This window comes from Lissotriton helveticus, chromosome 3_1 (genome assembly GCF_964261635.1).
Source record: "Lissotriton helveticus chromosome 3_1, aLisHel1.1, whole genome shotgun sequence".
NCBI lineage: Eukaryota > Metazoa > Chordata > Amphibia > Caudata > Salamandridae > Lissotriton > Lissotriton helveticus.
The window spans coordinates 625989007-626007966 of NC_136061.1; the positions used below are offsets into that span (position 1 = coordinate 625989007).

The window sequence follows — 18960 nt, forward strand, 5'->3', positions numbered from 1 at the left end:
TTGGCTCTGTGGCCTGATAGGACCTATGGGGCAGCTTTCCTGCCACTTTGATCCCCCTTCAGGGGTGGCGCAAAGCTGGAGCTGTGTTCGGCAGACAAAGGAGCTGATTGCCCGAGCCAATTGGCGAGTGTGCTGCAGCCTAGCCGCCAGGGCCCCGTGTGCCATGGTCCCAGTGGGATCCCTTTGAGGAAGGGAGAGATGTCCACCTTGGAGATTTGCCGGCATGCTGGGGACTGACAATGAGGTAGGGCGGGCTGGGATCGCTCTGCCTCTTCCCCTATTGCCCTCTGAGACTGTGAGGCCATCAGTGCAGGATGACAAGGTTGCAGTGGAGTGCATGCTGCTTTCAGGTCTTCGTCAGGTTTGGGGGTTGGGGGCAGTGTGCTCCTGATAATGATTGGTAGTGCAGCACGTTGTTGGAGCAGCTGAGAGCTTCCAGGTGAGGTGCAGAGCCCTTAAGTGGATGGGGAGCTTGCCTGGTGCTGCACTGGTTCGCCACTGGTTCGCTGTTTGCCTGACCGGGCCATCTGTGGTGTCCGGAGGTTGCGGCTCTGCTGCCTTCCAGGGGGGTGTATCTGTGGCCCTGAGAGCTACCGGTCCCGTGTGGCACCCCACTTGCTTTGGATAAGGCAGCCTTGAGGCCTATGAGACAGAAGTAAGGTGCGGATCAGCAGAGGCGCCAGAATAGCTCCTATTGTATCTGGGACACACAAGGAGAGAGTTGGGCACCTGAGAGACTGTTCGCCCATTCGGGGGTGAAAGTTGTTGGTGGGAGTACCACAGAGAAGCACATATGGGGAGGAATAAGCAGGCTGCACCCCTCAGGGAAAGCTATGGCGCAGTATACCACAGCGAAACCCCTTGTGCAGCAGCTGATGCGACAGGCTGGTCCGAGGAAGAAGAATGGACAGGGCATGTCTGCTGAGGAGCCCTCCCATGCAGAGTTACTTGCAGCTACACAGGGGTCCCGAGTGCCTCTGGAGGGGAAAATAGAGACAGTGGTACTGGTAGTGAATCTCCTGCATGCTGACCTTAGGAAAGTTTCAGACAAGGTTTGTGCAGCGTAGGGCTCAATAGCTGAGCTGCAGTCTGAAGTGGCCACACTGAAGAAGCAAATGGCGGTGGTCATCTCCAAATCTGGGATCCTAGAGGCGCGGGTCGAGGACACTGAGGACAGGTCCCCCTACAATAATGTTCAGCTTGTTGGGTTTATGGAGCAACCAGAGGGTAACGTGATGGAGGAATCAGTGGAGCTCTGAATTTGGGATGTGCTTAAACCTGCCGGACTATCTCCCATGTTTGCATTTGAAAGAGCGCAACCAACACTGGTGGCTCCTCCTGGTCCGGGGGCTCCATTGTGGGCTATTATTGTACGGATCCTAAATTACAGGGACTGGGACTGTATACTTTTGGCAACCCGGCACACAGACACTGCTCAGTTTGACATTTTTCAGCTATCCATTTATCTAGACTACAAAAACAAGGTCCAGGGCTCCAGGAAGGGCTTCTTGGAGATGAAGGCAGTGTTGCATGCAATGGGTATGCAGTACATGCTCCTGTATCCCGCCAGACTCCAGGTCCTCTCGGGCAAATCCCATTTCTTCGACACTCCTAAAGATATGTGCCACTGGCTTGAAATATGGGACAAGGTACCCAGAGACAGTATGGGGCGTGGGCGGACAGGCACTGAGAGTGCTCTGGCAGCTCATAGTCCCAACTGGAGGTCGCGGGTGTCCCCGGAGATGGATGATCCATTGTGGACTGTTGAAGGGGATTCCTCCAGGATTGAAATTCAGGGAGACGGGACTATGGCTTTGGTGACCCTGGACTCTGAATCAGTAGTGGGGGTTCAATGGAGACTTTGGGGTTAGTGATGGAGGTGGGAGATGCAAAGTGCTGAACTTTCACACTCTCGATGAGTCTCATAATTCTTAGGGATGCCTTTGGCTTTCTGTTTTCACTTGTCTCTCTGCTTCTTTTATGTGGGGGACGTCAGGGGAGCGGGATGTCTCCTGTATCCAGAAGTTATGCATATTGTCTGAGTTTACTATATGATATCTGGACTTACACTGTTGCTGGTGCGTATCTAGAGGTGGTCAACATAGGTTGGTCAGAAGTGCATTTTAAGGTTGATATGGCATTGTATTTTCTGTGGGGCGGTGGCCGTTGCCTCCACATTAGTGGTAGGATAAAGTTTTGGGTTTAGGCTGCGTGTTCTGGCAGGGAGGATAACAATGGATAAGCAGTGTGTACTGTCAATGTTGCTATACTGTAAGTCTGGGGGAGGGGCAATATAAGGGAGTTATTGTTTGGAAATACCTCAGCTAGGGGGAGGTTACGTTTTTATTGCAGTGCACTAGAACTATTTTTTGGTCGCTTTTACTTGTCCAGGATGCTACATGATGATGGTGCATTGGGGCAGGAGATGGTTGGATTCCCGGGGGCGAACACATAAAACACAAGGGCAGAATGTACTAATATTGTGATGTGGAATGTCCGTCCGGGGCCTAAAGGACTACACCAAGAGTTACAGGGTCCACTCGTTCCTGAAGCACCATAAGGTGCCGATAGCCCGTCTTCAGGAGACACACCTCTGGGGGGGAAAAGGCTCACAAGTTAGGTAGGAAGTGGAGGGGACAATTGTTTTCGGCCACCTGTTCCACCCATGCTTGGCTTTTAGGTTCATGCACAGTGAGGCAGATATAGAAGGTCGTTACCTTCTGTTGCAGGCTACACTTGATGGGAGGCCTACATATGCACCCAACATCGATGATAAGCACTTCTATGATCGTATTCAGGATCTGCTGGTGGATAGTGTGGGACAAATGCAAAAAGAACAATTGTAAAAAGAAAAAATTGGGACACCCAGTGACATGGGCAGGATATTATAATTGTATTTTGGGTGGGGATAAGGACTGCTATAACCCCTCAAGCATGGCACTAAACCTCTGATAGCCAAGTCACTTGCCGTCGGTAACCTAGGATTCTCTGTCAGCTGGCAAATATTGCACCCAAGGAGTCGTGAGTACACCTGACACTCATCTACACACAACACTTATAGTTGATTGGACCACTCTTGGTGGATGGGCTGGACCACTGGAGATTGCACAGGGTGTCTCATCTTGGGAGATATATATCTCATCATGCCCCGGTCCTGTTGCGCCTGCGGTGGGTGGATAACTTGAGCCGCAAGCGTAGATGGTGTATGCCTACCAACCTCTTGATTGAAACAGTGTGCTGGGAGGTGCTGGCGACCTCGCTCACTCACTTTCGATCGGTTGATTGGGGGGCAACTTCTTCCAGGGCGCTAGACTGGGAGGCTCTCAAGGCAGTTATGAGAGAAACCTGTTTAGGCACCACCTTTGGGGCCAGAAAGCAAGTGGAGGCTGACCTAGTGGGCTAGGAGCTCCACTTGACAGAGCTCTAGAGGTCAGATCTGACTACGCCAGAGGTGCATTTGGAGGAACTCCAGCTTTGAACGGAAGTGCTGCATCCGTGAGACACCCTGGATAAATGTGCGCTGAGCACATATCTTCAGCGCCTTCACAGGGGGACAAATCTGGCAGAATGCTAGCTTGGATACTTAGAACGGAGCTTCATGTCCGCTCAACTGTCGGTACTTTGGTGACCAATCGCCATGCTATTTTGGATGTTTTTGTAGGCCACTTCAAGCAGGACTATCAGCCTGGTGGGTGGGTCCTGAAGTGAGAATGGAAGATTTCCTGGACGCTGTGGGATTGCTTACCCTCGGGATGGACCTAGTACAGGAGTTGGAGAGGGAGATCATGGTGGAGGAATTGGGCAAGGCAATTAAAGCTCTTAACAGATCTAAGGCACCTGGAGGGGATGGATTCCCTGTGGAATTTTATCAGGGCTATTAATTGGTACTAAAAGACAAACTGCTGGAGGTATTTCAGGAGGCACGCAGAATGGAATTCTTCCCGCCACCACGAGGGAAGGAATTGTATGTTTTAGGTCACAAGCAGGCGGGGACGTCGCAGACACCTCATTATATAGACCCCTCACCATGCTTAATACAGATGTAAAAAGTTGGTGTAAGCTGCTCGTGACCAGACTGGTGGGGGTAATCCAAGAGTTGGTGCATGAGAACCAATGCAGCTTTATGCTGACGTATCTCCGCAGGCTTATACACCTGCTCCCCGTGCCGCTCGTTGATTGGTGGGAATGCTGGAGTGGGCTTACTTGCAGGTGGTTCAGGTTGGTATGGGCTTTGGGCTGGTGTGCTGCAGTTGGGTGCGACTCCTGTACACTGGCTGTGTGGTTTGTGTTTGGATTGGGGGTGAGCTTACAGGGCCATGGGCGGTGGGGCAGGGGACTAGACAGGGTTGTTCCCTTTCCTCCCAGCTCTTCGCCCTTGTGATTGAACCCCCGGCTTGAGGGCTGCGCAAAGGCAGGTCACTTTCTCCACTATGCTAAATTGGAGGGTACAGCAAGGAAGGTGTGGGCTGGGTTCCCAGTGGCGCCACAATCCTCCCAGGTGCTTGATAGGATGCTCTGGTGGGAGGACAGGTAGCATCTCATTACTCTGTTTCATGGCACGGTATAGGCAGATATGGAGTGCTCAGAGTGTGCAGCGCAAGTGGCTTGGGCTGGGGAGTTGGGGGAACCTATTACAGATACAGAGACTGGTCCAGCACACGCATGCTAGCAGATGAGATTGGTGTCTTGTAATCATAGATTTAAATTGCTGCATTTTCATTTCTTGCACTGCACTGATGTGACACCGAGGCAGTTGAATCCCTGAGAGGACCTGGCTGTGCAAGTTGTGGAGAGTTAGGGGCCTCTTTCCTACATTGAGCATAGGAATGCACTGAGATTCAGAATTTCTGGGCTGGGGTGCTGCGGTACTAGCCATAGTGAAAGCAACTGGCTTGAAGGTCCCCTTCAACCAGTGGCTTGCCTCTTGGGAGTGGTGGGGAAACACATGGGCCGAAAGATCCCTACACGATTGCCCAGATTGCATTGCTTTTAGTGAAAAGAAGACTAGCCATTGGGTAGATGGGAGACAGGCTGCCACAGTTAAATTCATGGCTTAGGGACCTCCATGAACGGGGAGCAGTGGAGGAGGCCCATATGCACTTATCCATACTGATGAGAAAGCTGCAGATGAAATTGTGATCTGGAGGTTGGTTATGAATAACTTCAATGAGGATGGCGATGCCAGCACGGGGGTGGGTAGTTGACACGGACACTGACTCAGGGGTGAGCTACCTCTTCAGATTTTCATGTCCTGTATAGTATGTGACAGCCAAGTGTGATCATTTTTTCTCTACTGTATCCACGGAGTACCTGGGCAGTGTCTTTTACTATTTTATTATGCTAAAGTACATTTTCTGCCCCCTAACACCTGCATGTTATTGTATTTCTCTGATGATTATGGTGTGGACTGGATGTAAAGGAGCAATATTTCTATTGGATTGTCATCTGTATGTGTAGCACTGCTTGTTTCTTTGTTATGTCTTATGAGAAAAATCAATAAAACAAAGTAAAAAAATAAAAATCATTAAACCGCCAGACTCTCTAAGATGAAGACCAATCATTCAGCCACCAGTCTAATTGACCTGATAAGGAATGTGATGACATCAATGGAAATGTTGCTCACCAGACTTCACGTAATTACAAATTATGCAGTCTATCTTCTGCTCAATCCTCCTTTCTTCTTGTCAGTTAATGCCCATCTTCCCAGTGTCAACTGGCTTCCAATCAGAGAAAGGATCATATTTCAATCTCACTCCTTGATGTACACTTATCTCCAAAATCAGTCCTCTTCACTCGGTTTGTAATCTTACTGACCTCTCTGTTTCCCTACCGTATGCCTTACTCACTCTTGCTGCTCCAGAATCCTATGTTTAAGTACAGAAGATTTGCAAGACTAAAGTTTTGGGTATCAGATGCCTCCTATTGGACCAAACTTTCTTTGACACCTCAGTCCATTGCTAATCATCTGGCTTTTCCTAAGAACCTGCAGAGATTTACAGACGTATTACTTCAGGACAGGCCAGAGAAGTGCATACCTGCTGCAGAAGGTGCATACTACCTTCTGTATAGTAAACTGGAGTCAGAATCTGAAGAGAAACTACAATTGTGCTTTGCACTTGCACTCACCTAGGCACTGGACTGCTGAGTTAGACACAACACCCAACTCCAGGAAGGACAGACCACCTAAATTGTTCACCACAAGGACCACTCGGGTTCCTGAAAAAACGAACACCAAATGGGGAGAATGTGAAAATGTAAAGCTCACAACCCTTGCCTCTTCTGTGGCACAAGTGGATCTTTCTGATTTTAAACCCAGCTTATCACTTACCTGGGTCGAGTTTAACACAGGATGCATTGCTAGCATTTGTCATGTGGTCAACCATCATTTTCACAACTTCATCTGCAGACAGCATCTGTTTCACAGAAGGTATGCATAAACATAGTTACTCGACCAACAACACAATGTGCTCAGCTCATTCTTGAATAGGGTGTTTTACGATGTGCCTCAAAAACTGCTAATCACATGATTTCTGCACCCACCTTCTGCATTATCTTTTAATTTTCACCAGAACTGACAAATTCCAGGCCAGCTTAAAATGCTAGGCAGACCATCAACATAACAGAGCGGAAAACCAACAAAACACAGGTAAGGTAAACTGTCAAAGACCCCAACAACTCTAAAAAAACTAAAAAAAAGTATCATCACTCAAAGTCATTCTGATGAATCCAATCCAATAAAGAATACCCAAAAACAAACAACATAAATACAATTAATCATACTCTCGAAAAGCAACAATGGGAGGTACACCTGTGAACACAAATAGAGATTCAACACACAAACTCAAAATACTCATCATTTCAGTCTACCAATATCTCCTCAGAAAGACATTCTGAACAGAACACAATAAACGTGAAACAGTAACTTACCCAACAAATATTTTACCTACAATTGATCCAACGTGGCCTTCAGCAGTCCATCACAACCAAGTCCAAGAACACAACTAGTTCAATCTGTCTAAACAGTAAAGCAAAATATAAGCAACCAATCCTAGCATATTATCAGAGCTACGAAGCCACTAACCTCCATTACTTGTCCTGAAATGAAGTGGAAGTGCATATGCTGGATGCACTCATGACCGTAAAAGAATAGGGACAGTGCAGCAGAGAAACACAACTTAAGGGGATATTATGCAAAGACTAACATGGCTATAAAGAACTGATTGCAATGGCCGACAAACTACCCGCCTCACAGTCAAGGAGAAAGAGGCATCACTTTTGAAGGCAAACAACCAGGAGCCTTCACCTACATCTGGGTGGGCACCATGCTTAGCACAGTCAACACAAAGAGCAAGTTACTTACCTTTGGTAATTATTTTTGGTGGATACCCTATCTAACAGCAGCTTCCTAACTTTGTAAATAACCCCAGGTTGCCAGATTAGATCTGGAAAATTCAAACCAGTGATCCTGTTTGCCTGCAGGTGAGACAGTTGACTCCGTATTTACGCCATTTCACTCTGAAAGTGATTAATGTAGCCACTTATATGAGCCATCTATGTGGATGAAATCAGTTTCTGTCATTAATTCTTCTACGCCCTTGGATGTGGAGCCAACTGACCAACTGAAAAATCAATGGGCAGATTACTAAATTAGGATCTTGCTAGATGGAGTGAGATCATACCATAGATAACTGAGACAGGGGGGCAGTGAGAAATCTGCGATTAGATAAGGTATCCACCAAAAAAGCATTACTGTAGGTAAGTAACTTGTTCCTATGGTGGATACCGCAGATCCCTTACCTTGTGTATAGATACCAGAGCAGTAACTCCCAAGTTGGTAGGCCCCTGTAGTGACTCAAACTAAAAAGTTCTGCAGGACAGAGCGGGTATCATACCCATCTCAACAGACCTGACTGTCGAGGCAATAGTGCTTCGTGAAAGTGTGCACCAATGCCCAAGTAGTGGTCTAACAAATATCCAGGACAGCAAACACAGTGGTAATCGCCTTGGCCTTAGTGGAGGGAGTATTCTAGCCTTCTGGAGACTGCTTCTTAGCCAGTGCGTAGCAGAACTTGATGTAGAGAACAAACCATCGAGAGATCGTCTATTTCTGTCCCTCCCCTCTTGCCCTACTTTGCCCCAGAGAAACCCACACAACCTTGGTACAGTCAATGTAAAAGCTCTGCACTCACTTGGGGTCAAAACAATGGAATCTCTTTTCCTCTTTTGAGGGATGGTGTGGAGCAAAGAAAGTCAGAAGAGTGATAGCATGTCCAATGTGAAACAGCATCACTAGCTTCAGCAAGACTGCCACTCGAATCCTTAGCGCCAGTTTGTCTGGGAAAAAGGTGGTATAAGGAGGCTAAAACGAAAACGCCTAAAGTTTACTCAACTGCCATGTGGATGTTATCACCATCAGGAACACAGTTTTAAAAGTCAACTGTTCATCAGTTTGAAAGGAATACACATCAGAAAGGTGAATACTAAATTTAACTCCTAATGTGGCACACTATACTGGCCCACTTGGATGAGTTGGGCCCTGTGGTTTCCAATCATCTTCAGAACTTGGGATAGTTAGCGGTGAGAAGGCATACATGAGTCCAGTCCTCCACCGTATGTAAAAGAATAAGTACAGAAGTTTCGTGGGTCTCATTCATAAGTTACCATGAAGGTATGATATAGGAATCCACTCAAAATTTAGATATCAACAATGCTTATAATGCTTTATTCTTCAAATAGGTATTTCATAAACTGCAATAGTGCAGAGAACATAATGCTCATAGGTGCAGAAATGTGACTATTAGAATTTGACAGATATGTACAGGTAGGATATCCATAATTGTACATGATGAACATTGAGTAGATGCATGCATCATAACTTAAAGGTAACATATGAATGAGACCCACTGAACCACTGAAATGATTTTAGATTATACCCAGGTTCCTGTTCCAGGCAAAAAAGGTTGGTCCTGTGTATCTTTCCACCATGTTCAGAGAGAACTTTCTGGGGACCTCCTGTGCACAAGCGTTGACATTGTGCGTTCTTATAGGAGGTGAACAGATCTAGTCAGGGTGCCCCGACTGTTCGAAGAATCCCTGTGCCACCTCCGCATGCAATTGACATTTGTGATCCACTTGGTGACTGAGTTTGTCGGTCCTGTCGTTTAAAGACCCCGCCAGGTTGTGTACCACCAGGGAAATCTCCTGATGGTCCAGCTAGCTCCAGAGGTGCAGTGCCTCCTGACACAGGACACTGGACAACACTACACCCTGCTTGTTTCAGTACCACATGGTGATGGGTCTAGCTATCAGACCCTCCACCCTCCCCCTTTGGTGTTGGGCTGGAATTCCTCAACACCAAATGAATCACCTAGAACTCCCACAAGATTTTTTTAAATGTATTTTTATTTGCCATTAGGTATATATTCACACCATACTGCATACGTCAAAAAAGCAGGTTATTTTCAATCTCATGTCGTTCGACAAGTGATGTATTATGCTATTGGCATATAATTGCATGTTTATCATCAAACCATTTTAATTTTCATTATTAACAACAAAAGTAACTTTTTAACATAACCAACCACCCTCCATCCCAATCCTTGTATATATATAGTTGCTCACTCCAGTCTTTTTGTCTCAACTCTTGAACTTCTTCAACTTCTTTCTGTGTGTTGTGAATAGTGAGATTATTGTCCTACGTGATTGTATTTGTATAGATAGTCGAGGTTATATCTTTGGGGTTTCCACCACGTCTAGAAGCATTAAGTATCTAAGCAAGAAGTAAACCGACAATGTGATATGTGTTGTGTGCCTTTTTGAAGAAGGGGAAAAATGATAATCAGGGAAGTTCATGTGGGCAGATAATCATTTTTGTTATAGGATTTCAATGCTTCCAACATAACATCCCAGCTTTGGGTAATGAAAGTTTTCCTTAATCCTGCACTTTCTTTCCAGTGTAAATGGACACATTTGACTTCCAGCCATTGTACAGATGTTGCCTGTCATCTTACAGTAAGGGGCATTGACATTTTTCCTGTTCATGGTTATATTTCATAGCATCAGTGCTATTAGTTTCTTAAAGGATTTGTCCCATTTTGGTGGTACAGAAAGGCCAAGTTTGCATTCTTCCACTGTGTTCTGAACTTCTTAACCAGTAATGGCAACCACTGCCATGGCAATCCAGTCTGCATACAGCAACAGCGAACTGCAATACCGTAGCATATGAGGGAGACCAGCTTAGTTAAATTACATCGAGGGCAATTAGGGGAGATGACGGGATAAATCCGACTGAGTCTCTGAGGCGTAAGATACACTCTATCTAGAATATTGAACCAAATAAATTTAAATTACGCAATACTGTATGCAGTTACACAAGGATTTTTTTCCAGTCTGAATGGTGCAATGGCCTAGATAAATCAGCGTCAAATTCTGTGCAAGGATTACTGCCCATAGCCAATTAACTAGGCACCCGCTATCACCCACAGCCCAAAACTAACAAGTTGATGTGGAGGTGGGTCTCTGCCAGAGACCAGAGTCCTCTGATCTCCACCTCTGGCCTACCGAACCGAGTAGCAATACATCGGTCACCACTGTCAGCTATGGGTGGGTAGGGAGAGGGTCGGCCGCTGGTCCAACTGCCATCCTTGCAGATCTTTTGCAGTCCCCTCCAAAACGTGGATGAAATACAGTAGGTTCCTATGGTGCTGGACCTACTGAGACTTCAAGTCCGACTGCAACACTTGCATATGTCACCTGGCATGAACAGTAAGCAGAATGTAGGATACTAATAGGCCCAGAAGCCTCAGGGACATCCTCAATGAGACCGAGGACAGAAGCTGAAACACCGGGATCATAGCGCAAATGTTATGGACTTGCTAGTCCGGAAGAAAAGCTTGAAGCATACTGCTTCCAGAATGGCTCTGATGGAAGGAAGCCTCACGAAGGCGTCAGGTGTGACTTTGGCAGGTTGAACAAGAGCCCTAAAGATGTTAAGAGGTCTATAGTTGTCTGGAGATGGTCCGCAACCAACAGTGGCGAGCCCGCCTCAACAGTCATTAAGGTAGGGGAAGACTAGTGCCCATGACCTTCTCAGATGGGCAGCGATCACTGGCAGCGCCTTCATGAACACCCCAGTGGCGCTGATGAGACTGAAAGGGGGCCTGACAAACTGAAAGTGCTTGTAACCCACCTTCAAGTCAAGTCATAAATTTGTATAGCGCGCTATTCACCCAGAGGGTCTCAAGGCGCTTAAGGGAAGAGGGGTTCGCTACTGATCGAACAGCCAGGACCTTAAATTCCAAGTAGCCCATGTAGGGCAGGGGTGTGACAATAACCATCTTGAAGGTCCAACATCAAGATTCAGGGCAGAAAAAAACTTGGTTAAAGTGTGCATCTTGAATTTGTCTTTGCGAAGGAAGCCTTTGATAGGTCTAAGGCATCCACCCTTCATCGGCACAAGGCAGTAACAGAATGTCAGTCAGTCCCTTCTTCTGAGGCCAGAATTCTCTCTACAGCTCATTTGGCTAGAACACTTCTCGGCATAAGACAGTCAGGTGATCTTCCAACAGGCATTCTGCTGTAGGGGGCAGGTGTGGTGAGTCAAAAAGGAAAAGCAGGGTGTGTTCCCATTGGACAATCTGCAGGACCCATTTTTCTACTGTGAAGTTGCGCCACGCTTGCAAGAAGTGACTGATCTTGCCACCAACAGGATGGCTGTGTGCCACTAAGGATGCACTTAAGAGCGTTTGTGGTTGTTGCTGGAGGGCAGGAGACTGGGAGAAAAGCTGTCACTGATGGCCAGGCCATTGTCTGCCAGAACCACAGCCCTGACCAGGAAAGCCTGTTGCGCATGTGATGGGGGCTGGAGCTGTCGATTTGCTAGATTTCAGGCATATACCCTAAAGGACAATATGTTGTGGCAATTGGCAGACTAGAACCGAGACCCAGAAAACCTCTTGTGGCTTGGCTTACTTTAAAATGTTCCAGGGCGGTATGTGCCTTTTTGCCAAACAGGTAGGAGCAATGAAAAGGCATATCCAATTAAGGACACCTGGGAGTCCCCGGAGAAGCTTGTGGACTTCCTCCATGCATGGTGCCGAAGCAGCATGCTAGTTCCCTTAGCTCTGCCCAGACAATCTGGCCCAAGTGGATTACGAATTTGACAGCTTCACATCAACATTGAATGATTTGGGTTAGTGAAGATTGTAGATCTTCTGAAACCACAGGTCTTGCTTGAAAAAGCATTGGGGCTCACCATAACGATGGACAGCTGTACCACCATGCTCTCAGGTGTCAGGTGCTGGGCCAAAACAGCTGGGTCGCCTGAAGCACGTCTAAGGCCGGCAGGCAACTTGTGGTGGGGTGAGGGTGGCAGAGCATGACTTTTCCCAAGTGCCCGCTTCACTGAAAGGTAAAAAATGTTCAGTCATTGCCTTGCCAGCATGTAGGACCTCTGTAAGGATATTTTTTTTAACCTCCATAGGGGAGAGGGGAAGTTCAAAGACATCAGCAGCTCTTTTGATTACTGTGGCGAAGGATGTACTCTTCTCTGTTACTGGTCCGTGGAGAACAAACTCTGTATCGGGTGAGGTGTCCAGTCTACTGGCCTCCTGTAATTTCATATACGAGGCATCTGCATCATAGGAAGGGGCAAGTTCTTCCTCGTCTCCTCCATTGTCATCTCCATAAGACTGGTTCTGATCAAAATCAAAGCCAAAAAGCTGGTGCAACGTTTGCATGCCGCTGCACGGTAGTGTAATCATATCCGAGTTTGATAGGTTCAATATAGGCTACAGTAAATCAAGATTTAGACATGGTCAAGCTGAAGAACCTTGAGTCCCATAGGTTAGCCAGAGGGAATCAGAAGCATGCCAAAGATGCACAGGGTGGCCTCTCAAAAGAACTCAGGGTGCATCGGGACCAGAGAGGAATTTGGCTTGTTAATGGATTGGGAGCAAGACGAAGTGGCACGTTGAACTTCCTTGTGCATTCTCCAAAGAGTAACAGGAAAGGGCCGAATCCTGGTTAGACTTTTTGTGTTTCTCCTTCGATTTACACTAAGATTTTGAATGCGAGGAAGATCAGCCTCGGGAATGACTTAGGAGGAGAGAGTGGGAGCAAGAGCAGGTATGTGTTCTCGACCGGAGCTTGTAGCAGGACCTATGCAGAGCCTTCTGGTAATTCACACTTAGAGGTTTGCCTCGTGATCTCGGCTGGCCTTTGGGTTCATCAGGGCGATTTCATCACAGGCCTTGGAGTCGTGCGATAAACCCAAGCACCAAAGGCACACCTGGTGAAGATTTGTCACAGACATCGGTTTGTGACAAGGTTTAAACCCTGTAGCCTTGGGGGCTAACATCCCATGCACACTGGAAAAACTTCTATTCACAAGTGAAAAAAAGAGGAGCAGAGCTCCAGATTCACATGTAAAGGCGCAGAAAGAAAGAAAGGAACTGACATCAGCATGCATGGATGTCACTTATACGCAGCTCAATTTGTCACCTCCGGAGTGGAATTGTGCCGACACAGAGCCACACAGCACCTCCTGCTGGCACACAGGAACTTTGGTTTGAATTTACCAGATACAGTTTGGCGCCTTGGGATATTCACAAGGTGAGGAATTTGCAGTTAGAAATATCTATCAGGACTAACATACTAAAAGCAAGATAACAACTTGTGCGTCATGTTTATATGTAGACAAAAAAACTTGCTTCATAGCCAGGAGAGGGCCTGGAGAAAAGGAAGGGAACCCATATACACTAATCATAGGTTGGACAAAAAGGAGACACATCAATCTGAAGATTGAGCCCAGAACCACCTACATCTTTTGCAAAGGGAGACCAGCTACAGACTCTAAACATTTTCAGACTTTGTGAGATGCAGGCCATCTGCAAAAAAGCAGTGGATCTCCCACCCGCCGTATTTCGAGCGCTAATGACATCAATGCCCTCTTAATGCTGTGGACGGGACCTCTGTCACTCTTTGGTAGATGTCTCTTATCTTCCAACCAATAAATACGGTTCTAGGTCTTAAACTGAGAGGGATTCTGAGCTGAAACATTAACAATCCAGTAGCAAAGGACTTCCAAAGAGCAGAGAGGGCACATTTCAACTGAGAAGGTGCAACCTTCTTCAAATTTCGACTAGAAAGAGCTCTTCCCACAGAACCCGAGGACCAGGAGGAAGAAGGAAATCTTGATAATTCGCCAGTAGGGGGAGGCTCTCAAGTTCACTACGCTTGAGTTTCTAATGAACAAGCAACGGAAGTACGGGAAATAGTTAAATAACACAAACGTCGCAGAGACAACGTTTGCACTGAGGTACAGCTTGACACAAACCTTTGATACAAGAAGACTGAAAACTGCAGCCCAACCACCATGACCTTTAACAAGGTTTCACGAAACAAGTGAACGCCACAAAAATAAAATCAGCCAAACTAGATTTTTTTAGATTTAAATTGATTCATTCTGACAACTGTTCTATAAAATCACCCTACAATATACATACATCGCAATTTCATCAACCATCTCTTCATTAGCCAAATGTACCTTCATTCGTCGGATTCCTGCTTCTCCGTGAATCCCTAAAAAAAAAGACACAATCAGCAAAACATCACACAACATAGCTGAGGGGTGGGGGCGGGGGGCCATAGAAATGAAATGAAGAGGATGCAGGCAAATATAAGACAAAAGCGAGATGTGAGATAAAGATGAACAAGAGAAGTAGTAAAATGGAACAGGATATTAGATGGAAAAGAAGAAATAGTAGGCATGGTCTTATTACTTCATAAGAGGGCATTGATATGCAAATCTCCAAAAAGCCCATAGACCATTCTAATAGGTGACAATTCCAACTTGCTGAGGTAAGTGGACTAACTGGAAAGACAATGCAGGGGAAGGTATATCGACGCTTTTAAGACGTTGTAGCTAAAGGGGTTAAGGCATATGTGTCCTACACTGTGATTGTCTCCCCTTTCCTGGAGCGACCTCCATCTTGCATAAGTGCAGTGCATTTATCATCAATGTGATCAACCTGAGGCGGAATATTTATGTAGCGACAAATTAGAAGATCAAGCACATTGACTAATGGGAACAAATGACCCTTGGATACATTTTCATAGAATTCAGCAGCACAACCATTGATAAATAAAAGCAAAAGACCTCAGTGAAAGGCATTCTTGTAATACAAGTCTATGTACAGATGCGTACTATGGCTCTACACATTCCACCATGATATGCTGGTTAACTTTTTGGGGTATTACCGCTTGCACAGCAATGTAACAAATGTATTAACAAAATTCTAGTATCTGTGATTTGGAATTCTTTCTCCCCAAAAGGAAAAGGACTAGAATGTTCCCCTAGCCTACTACCTCGTAGCCTCGTGGATCTAACCGTTGAAGAAGACAAAGAAACTAATAGGGCATTTTACAATTCTAGTTGTAACTTGGTTTTAGCTGCACCTCATTTCCTTGCTTTTGGGGACAATTCATGAACTGTATTTTGTAGTACGTTTAGCAGTACTACAATACTACTATTCACAGACTATATATGTTTTCACTAACCTATGTGTGGAGGTTTCAGCCTCTGCCTCTACGATCTTTTATGTGCGGTGGTCACCACATGGATATGCCTACGTTTTAGTAGTAAATGTTTCAGGGGTGGGCAGGATGGTTAGAAAATTAGGAATGCCTCCTACTAAATGGGAATGGTTTAGGGAGCAGTAAGGAGGGGTAAGGAGCGATTTAGGGAGGGACGTGCACCTACCCACAAAAAAGTAAGTCCATGCCTATTTACAAACTGCCCTTATATAATTACTACAGCCAAAAGGGAACATAAACAGTCGTAAAAGTACTCCAACACTGTCTTGGTGTAAGTCCAGCACCACCCATGGCCAACCACTGGTAATGCAACACCCTTCCATTGAAACTAACGGCAACAGAAACTTAATATAATACCACATCGAAAATAATGTTAAAATAAATTAATTTACTCTTAAAATATAAATAAATTTAGTTAAAATTAAATGCAAAAAAGTATGCATAGATAAAAATGGGTAAACAGAAAGTTATATTTGATAATCACTGAGTCAGTCCCATGAAGCTAAGGTGTCTCTTGTAACGGAAAACAAGTATAGCTCCCAGGATATGTGCTTTGAGGCAGCAAGACTACTTTCCAGATGGGATCCCCAGCTATTAGCGATCTATAGAACACCAATACTTCTCACGTCCCCCCACTCCATTCGGTCAGATTTTTGCAGTTCCACTGCATGATAGTAATTGAATATGTAAGGCATACCGAGCCCAGGTTCCCCGGGTTGTGTGGACAAATTTTGTGCAGCAAACCTTGGTCCGCCCCACGCCTCCTCCCCCCCCCCCCCCAAGTCATTCACTGCTTTTTGGATTTCCCATAGAACACCTCTCAAAGGCTGCAGGGAAAGTGTTTGTGCAATGCATAGAAATCTACGTAAGGCCATAATTTTGACAGCTGTAGTTTTCCCTAGCCAGGAAACAACACCAATATGCCACATTTGGAGGTCTAACTTGGGAACCACATACATTCCCTTTAGTTCACGTGTGCTGTTTTCTCCAGCCAAGGAAATGTTTTACCCACGAAGTAGGAGATTTGTCCACCTGCCCATTCCAATCAGAACCTCAACTGTACAAGGGCATTCTAATCCAGGAGGTGGAAAGGTTGAGGATTTGGGATTTCTATAGATTTTCAATCCTGAGTCTAGGCCAAATCTCTCTAGCACCTCCAATAGGGGTGGCAGTGAGGTGGTTGGGTCGGATATGGCAAGCAGCTCATGATCTGTAAACACACGCATCTTGTGTTGATTTCTTCCCACTCATACCCACTTAATTTCTCATAGAGTTTTCACTGTATTAGCCAGGGGCTCCATTTACAAAGCAAATCGGAAGGGTGACATGGGGCAACTCTGTCTAGTACCCCTCCCAATCTGAAACAAGTCAGAGGCCTTGCCATTGCGATACAAAAGGGGATGATGGACGGAGCGTTTGAACAAATCAAACACTCACCCCCAGTCAACTGATCTGGGTTTAATCCATCACCATTCTTTAGTTCACTCAGCCACCCCAGTTCAGACATGGCTATGTGTAAATCAGTCTGACACTGTGCCTCGTGGGAACAGTCCAGCCCGAACTGCCAAGCCATGTCTTCCCTGGACCGGAAACAAGCATCCTGGGACCGGTTTCGGATTCATAATCCTCATCAGCCAGGCTATCTTGAATCCAGTGGCCAAGTGAACAAGGGACTCACGTCTGAGCATACCCTGCCACACTTAGGGCGAACAAAGCGATACAAAAGGGGATGATGGACGGAGCGTTTGAACAAATCAAACACTCACCCCCAGTCAACTGATCTGGGTTTAATCCATCACCATTCTTTAGTTCACTCAGCCACCCCAGTTCAGACATGGCTATATGCAAATCAGTCTGACCCTGTGCCTCGTGGGAACAGTCCAGCCCGAACTGCCAAGCCATGTCTTCCCTGGACCGGAAACAAGCATCCTGGGACCGGTTTCGGATTCATAATCATCATCAGCCAGGCTATCGTGAATCCAGTGTCCAAGTGAACAAGGGACTCACGTCTGAGCATACCCTGCCACACTTAGGGCGAAAACAGCGATACAAAAGGGTATGATGGACGGAGCGTTTGAACAAATCAAACACTCACCCCCAGTCAACTGATCTGGGTTTAATCCATCACCATTCTTTAGTTCACTCAGCCACCCCAGTTCAGACATGGCTATATGCAAATCAGTCTGACCCTGTGCCTCGTGGGAACAGTCCAGCCCGAACTGCCAAGCCATGTCTTCCCTGGACCGGAAACAAGCATCCTGGGACCGGTTTCGGATTCATAATCCTCATCAGCCAGGCTATCTTGAATCCAGTGGTCAAGTGAACAAGGGACTCACGTCTGAGCATACCCTGCCACACTTAGGGCGAACAAAGCGATACAAAAGGGGATGATGGACGGAGCGTTTGAACAAATCAAACACTCACCCCCAGTCAACTGATCTGGGTTTAATCCATCACCATTCTTTAGTTCACTCAGCCACCCCTGTTCAGACATGGCTATATGCAAATCAGTCTGACCCTGTGCCTCGTGGGAACAGTCCAGCCCGAACTGCCAAGCCATGTCTTCCCTGGACCGGAAACAAGCATCCTGGGACCGGTTTCAGATTCATAATCCTCATCAGCCAGGCTATCTTGAATCCAGTGGCCAAGTGAACAAGGGACTCACGTCTGAGCATACCCTGCCACACTTAGGGCGAACAAAGTGATACAAAAGGGGATGATGGACGGAGCGTTTGAACAAATCAAACACTCACCCCCAGTCAACTGATCTGGGTTTAATCCATCACCATTCTTTAGATCACTCAGCCGCCCCAGTTCAGACATGGCTATATGCAAATCAGTCTGACCCTGTGCCTCGTGGGAACAGTCCAGCCCGAACTGCCAAGCCATGTCTTCCCTGGACCGGAAACAAGCATCCTGGGACCGGTTTCGGATTCATAATCCTCATCAGCCAGGCTATCTTGAATCCAGTGGCCAAGTGAACAAGGGACTCACGTCTGAGCATACCCTGCCACACTTAGGGCGAACAAAGCGATACAAAAGGGGATCCTGCCTGATTTCTGTATCCTTATTAGTCATAACTCCCCTCCTAGTTTAAATACCTTCCTGTGAAGACTTCTCTGCTTTCTTTAACCAAAAAACCGACAACATAAGAAGTGATCTCCTCAATGACGCAATCCTTTACTCCAACCCCCAACACACAGCAGCGTCTGAACCAAAGAACAATGCTACATTGTCATCCTTTAGCACCTACTCCGAAGAAGAAATTGGCAGATTGCTCAGCACCCTGAAACCATCCAATCACCTCACTTACCCCCTTCCTGCTAACGCTGTAAAAGACTTTACCCCTTTGCTCCTCCCACTCTG

At 46.4% G+C, this 18960-nt stretch overlaps 1 protein-coding gene across 3 annotated transcripts in view; it reads right to left on the bottom strand.

The window, feature by feature from the left end:
* TKFC (triokinase and FMN cyclase) overlaps positions 1–18960 on the bottom strand; it is a 348508-nt gene that overhangs the window by 116424 nt on the left and 213124 nt on the right. For all 3 annotated transcript variants that reach the window (XM_078680630.1, XM_078680628.1, XM_078680629.1), the window contains exons 8-10: positions 14546–14580; positions 6329–6413; positions 6127–6216 (exon numbers count right to left, since the gene is read on the bottom strand). In XM_078680630.1, coding sequence (XP_078536756.1) covers positions 6127–6216; positions 6329–6413; positions 14546–14580 — 210 coding nt within the window. The remainder of the gene's footprint in view (positions 1–6126; positions 6217–6328; positions 6414–14545; positions 14581–18960) is intronic.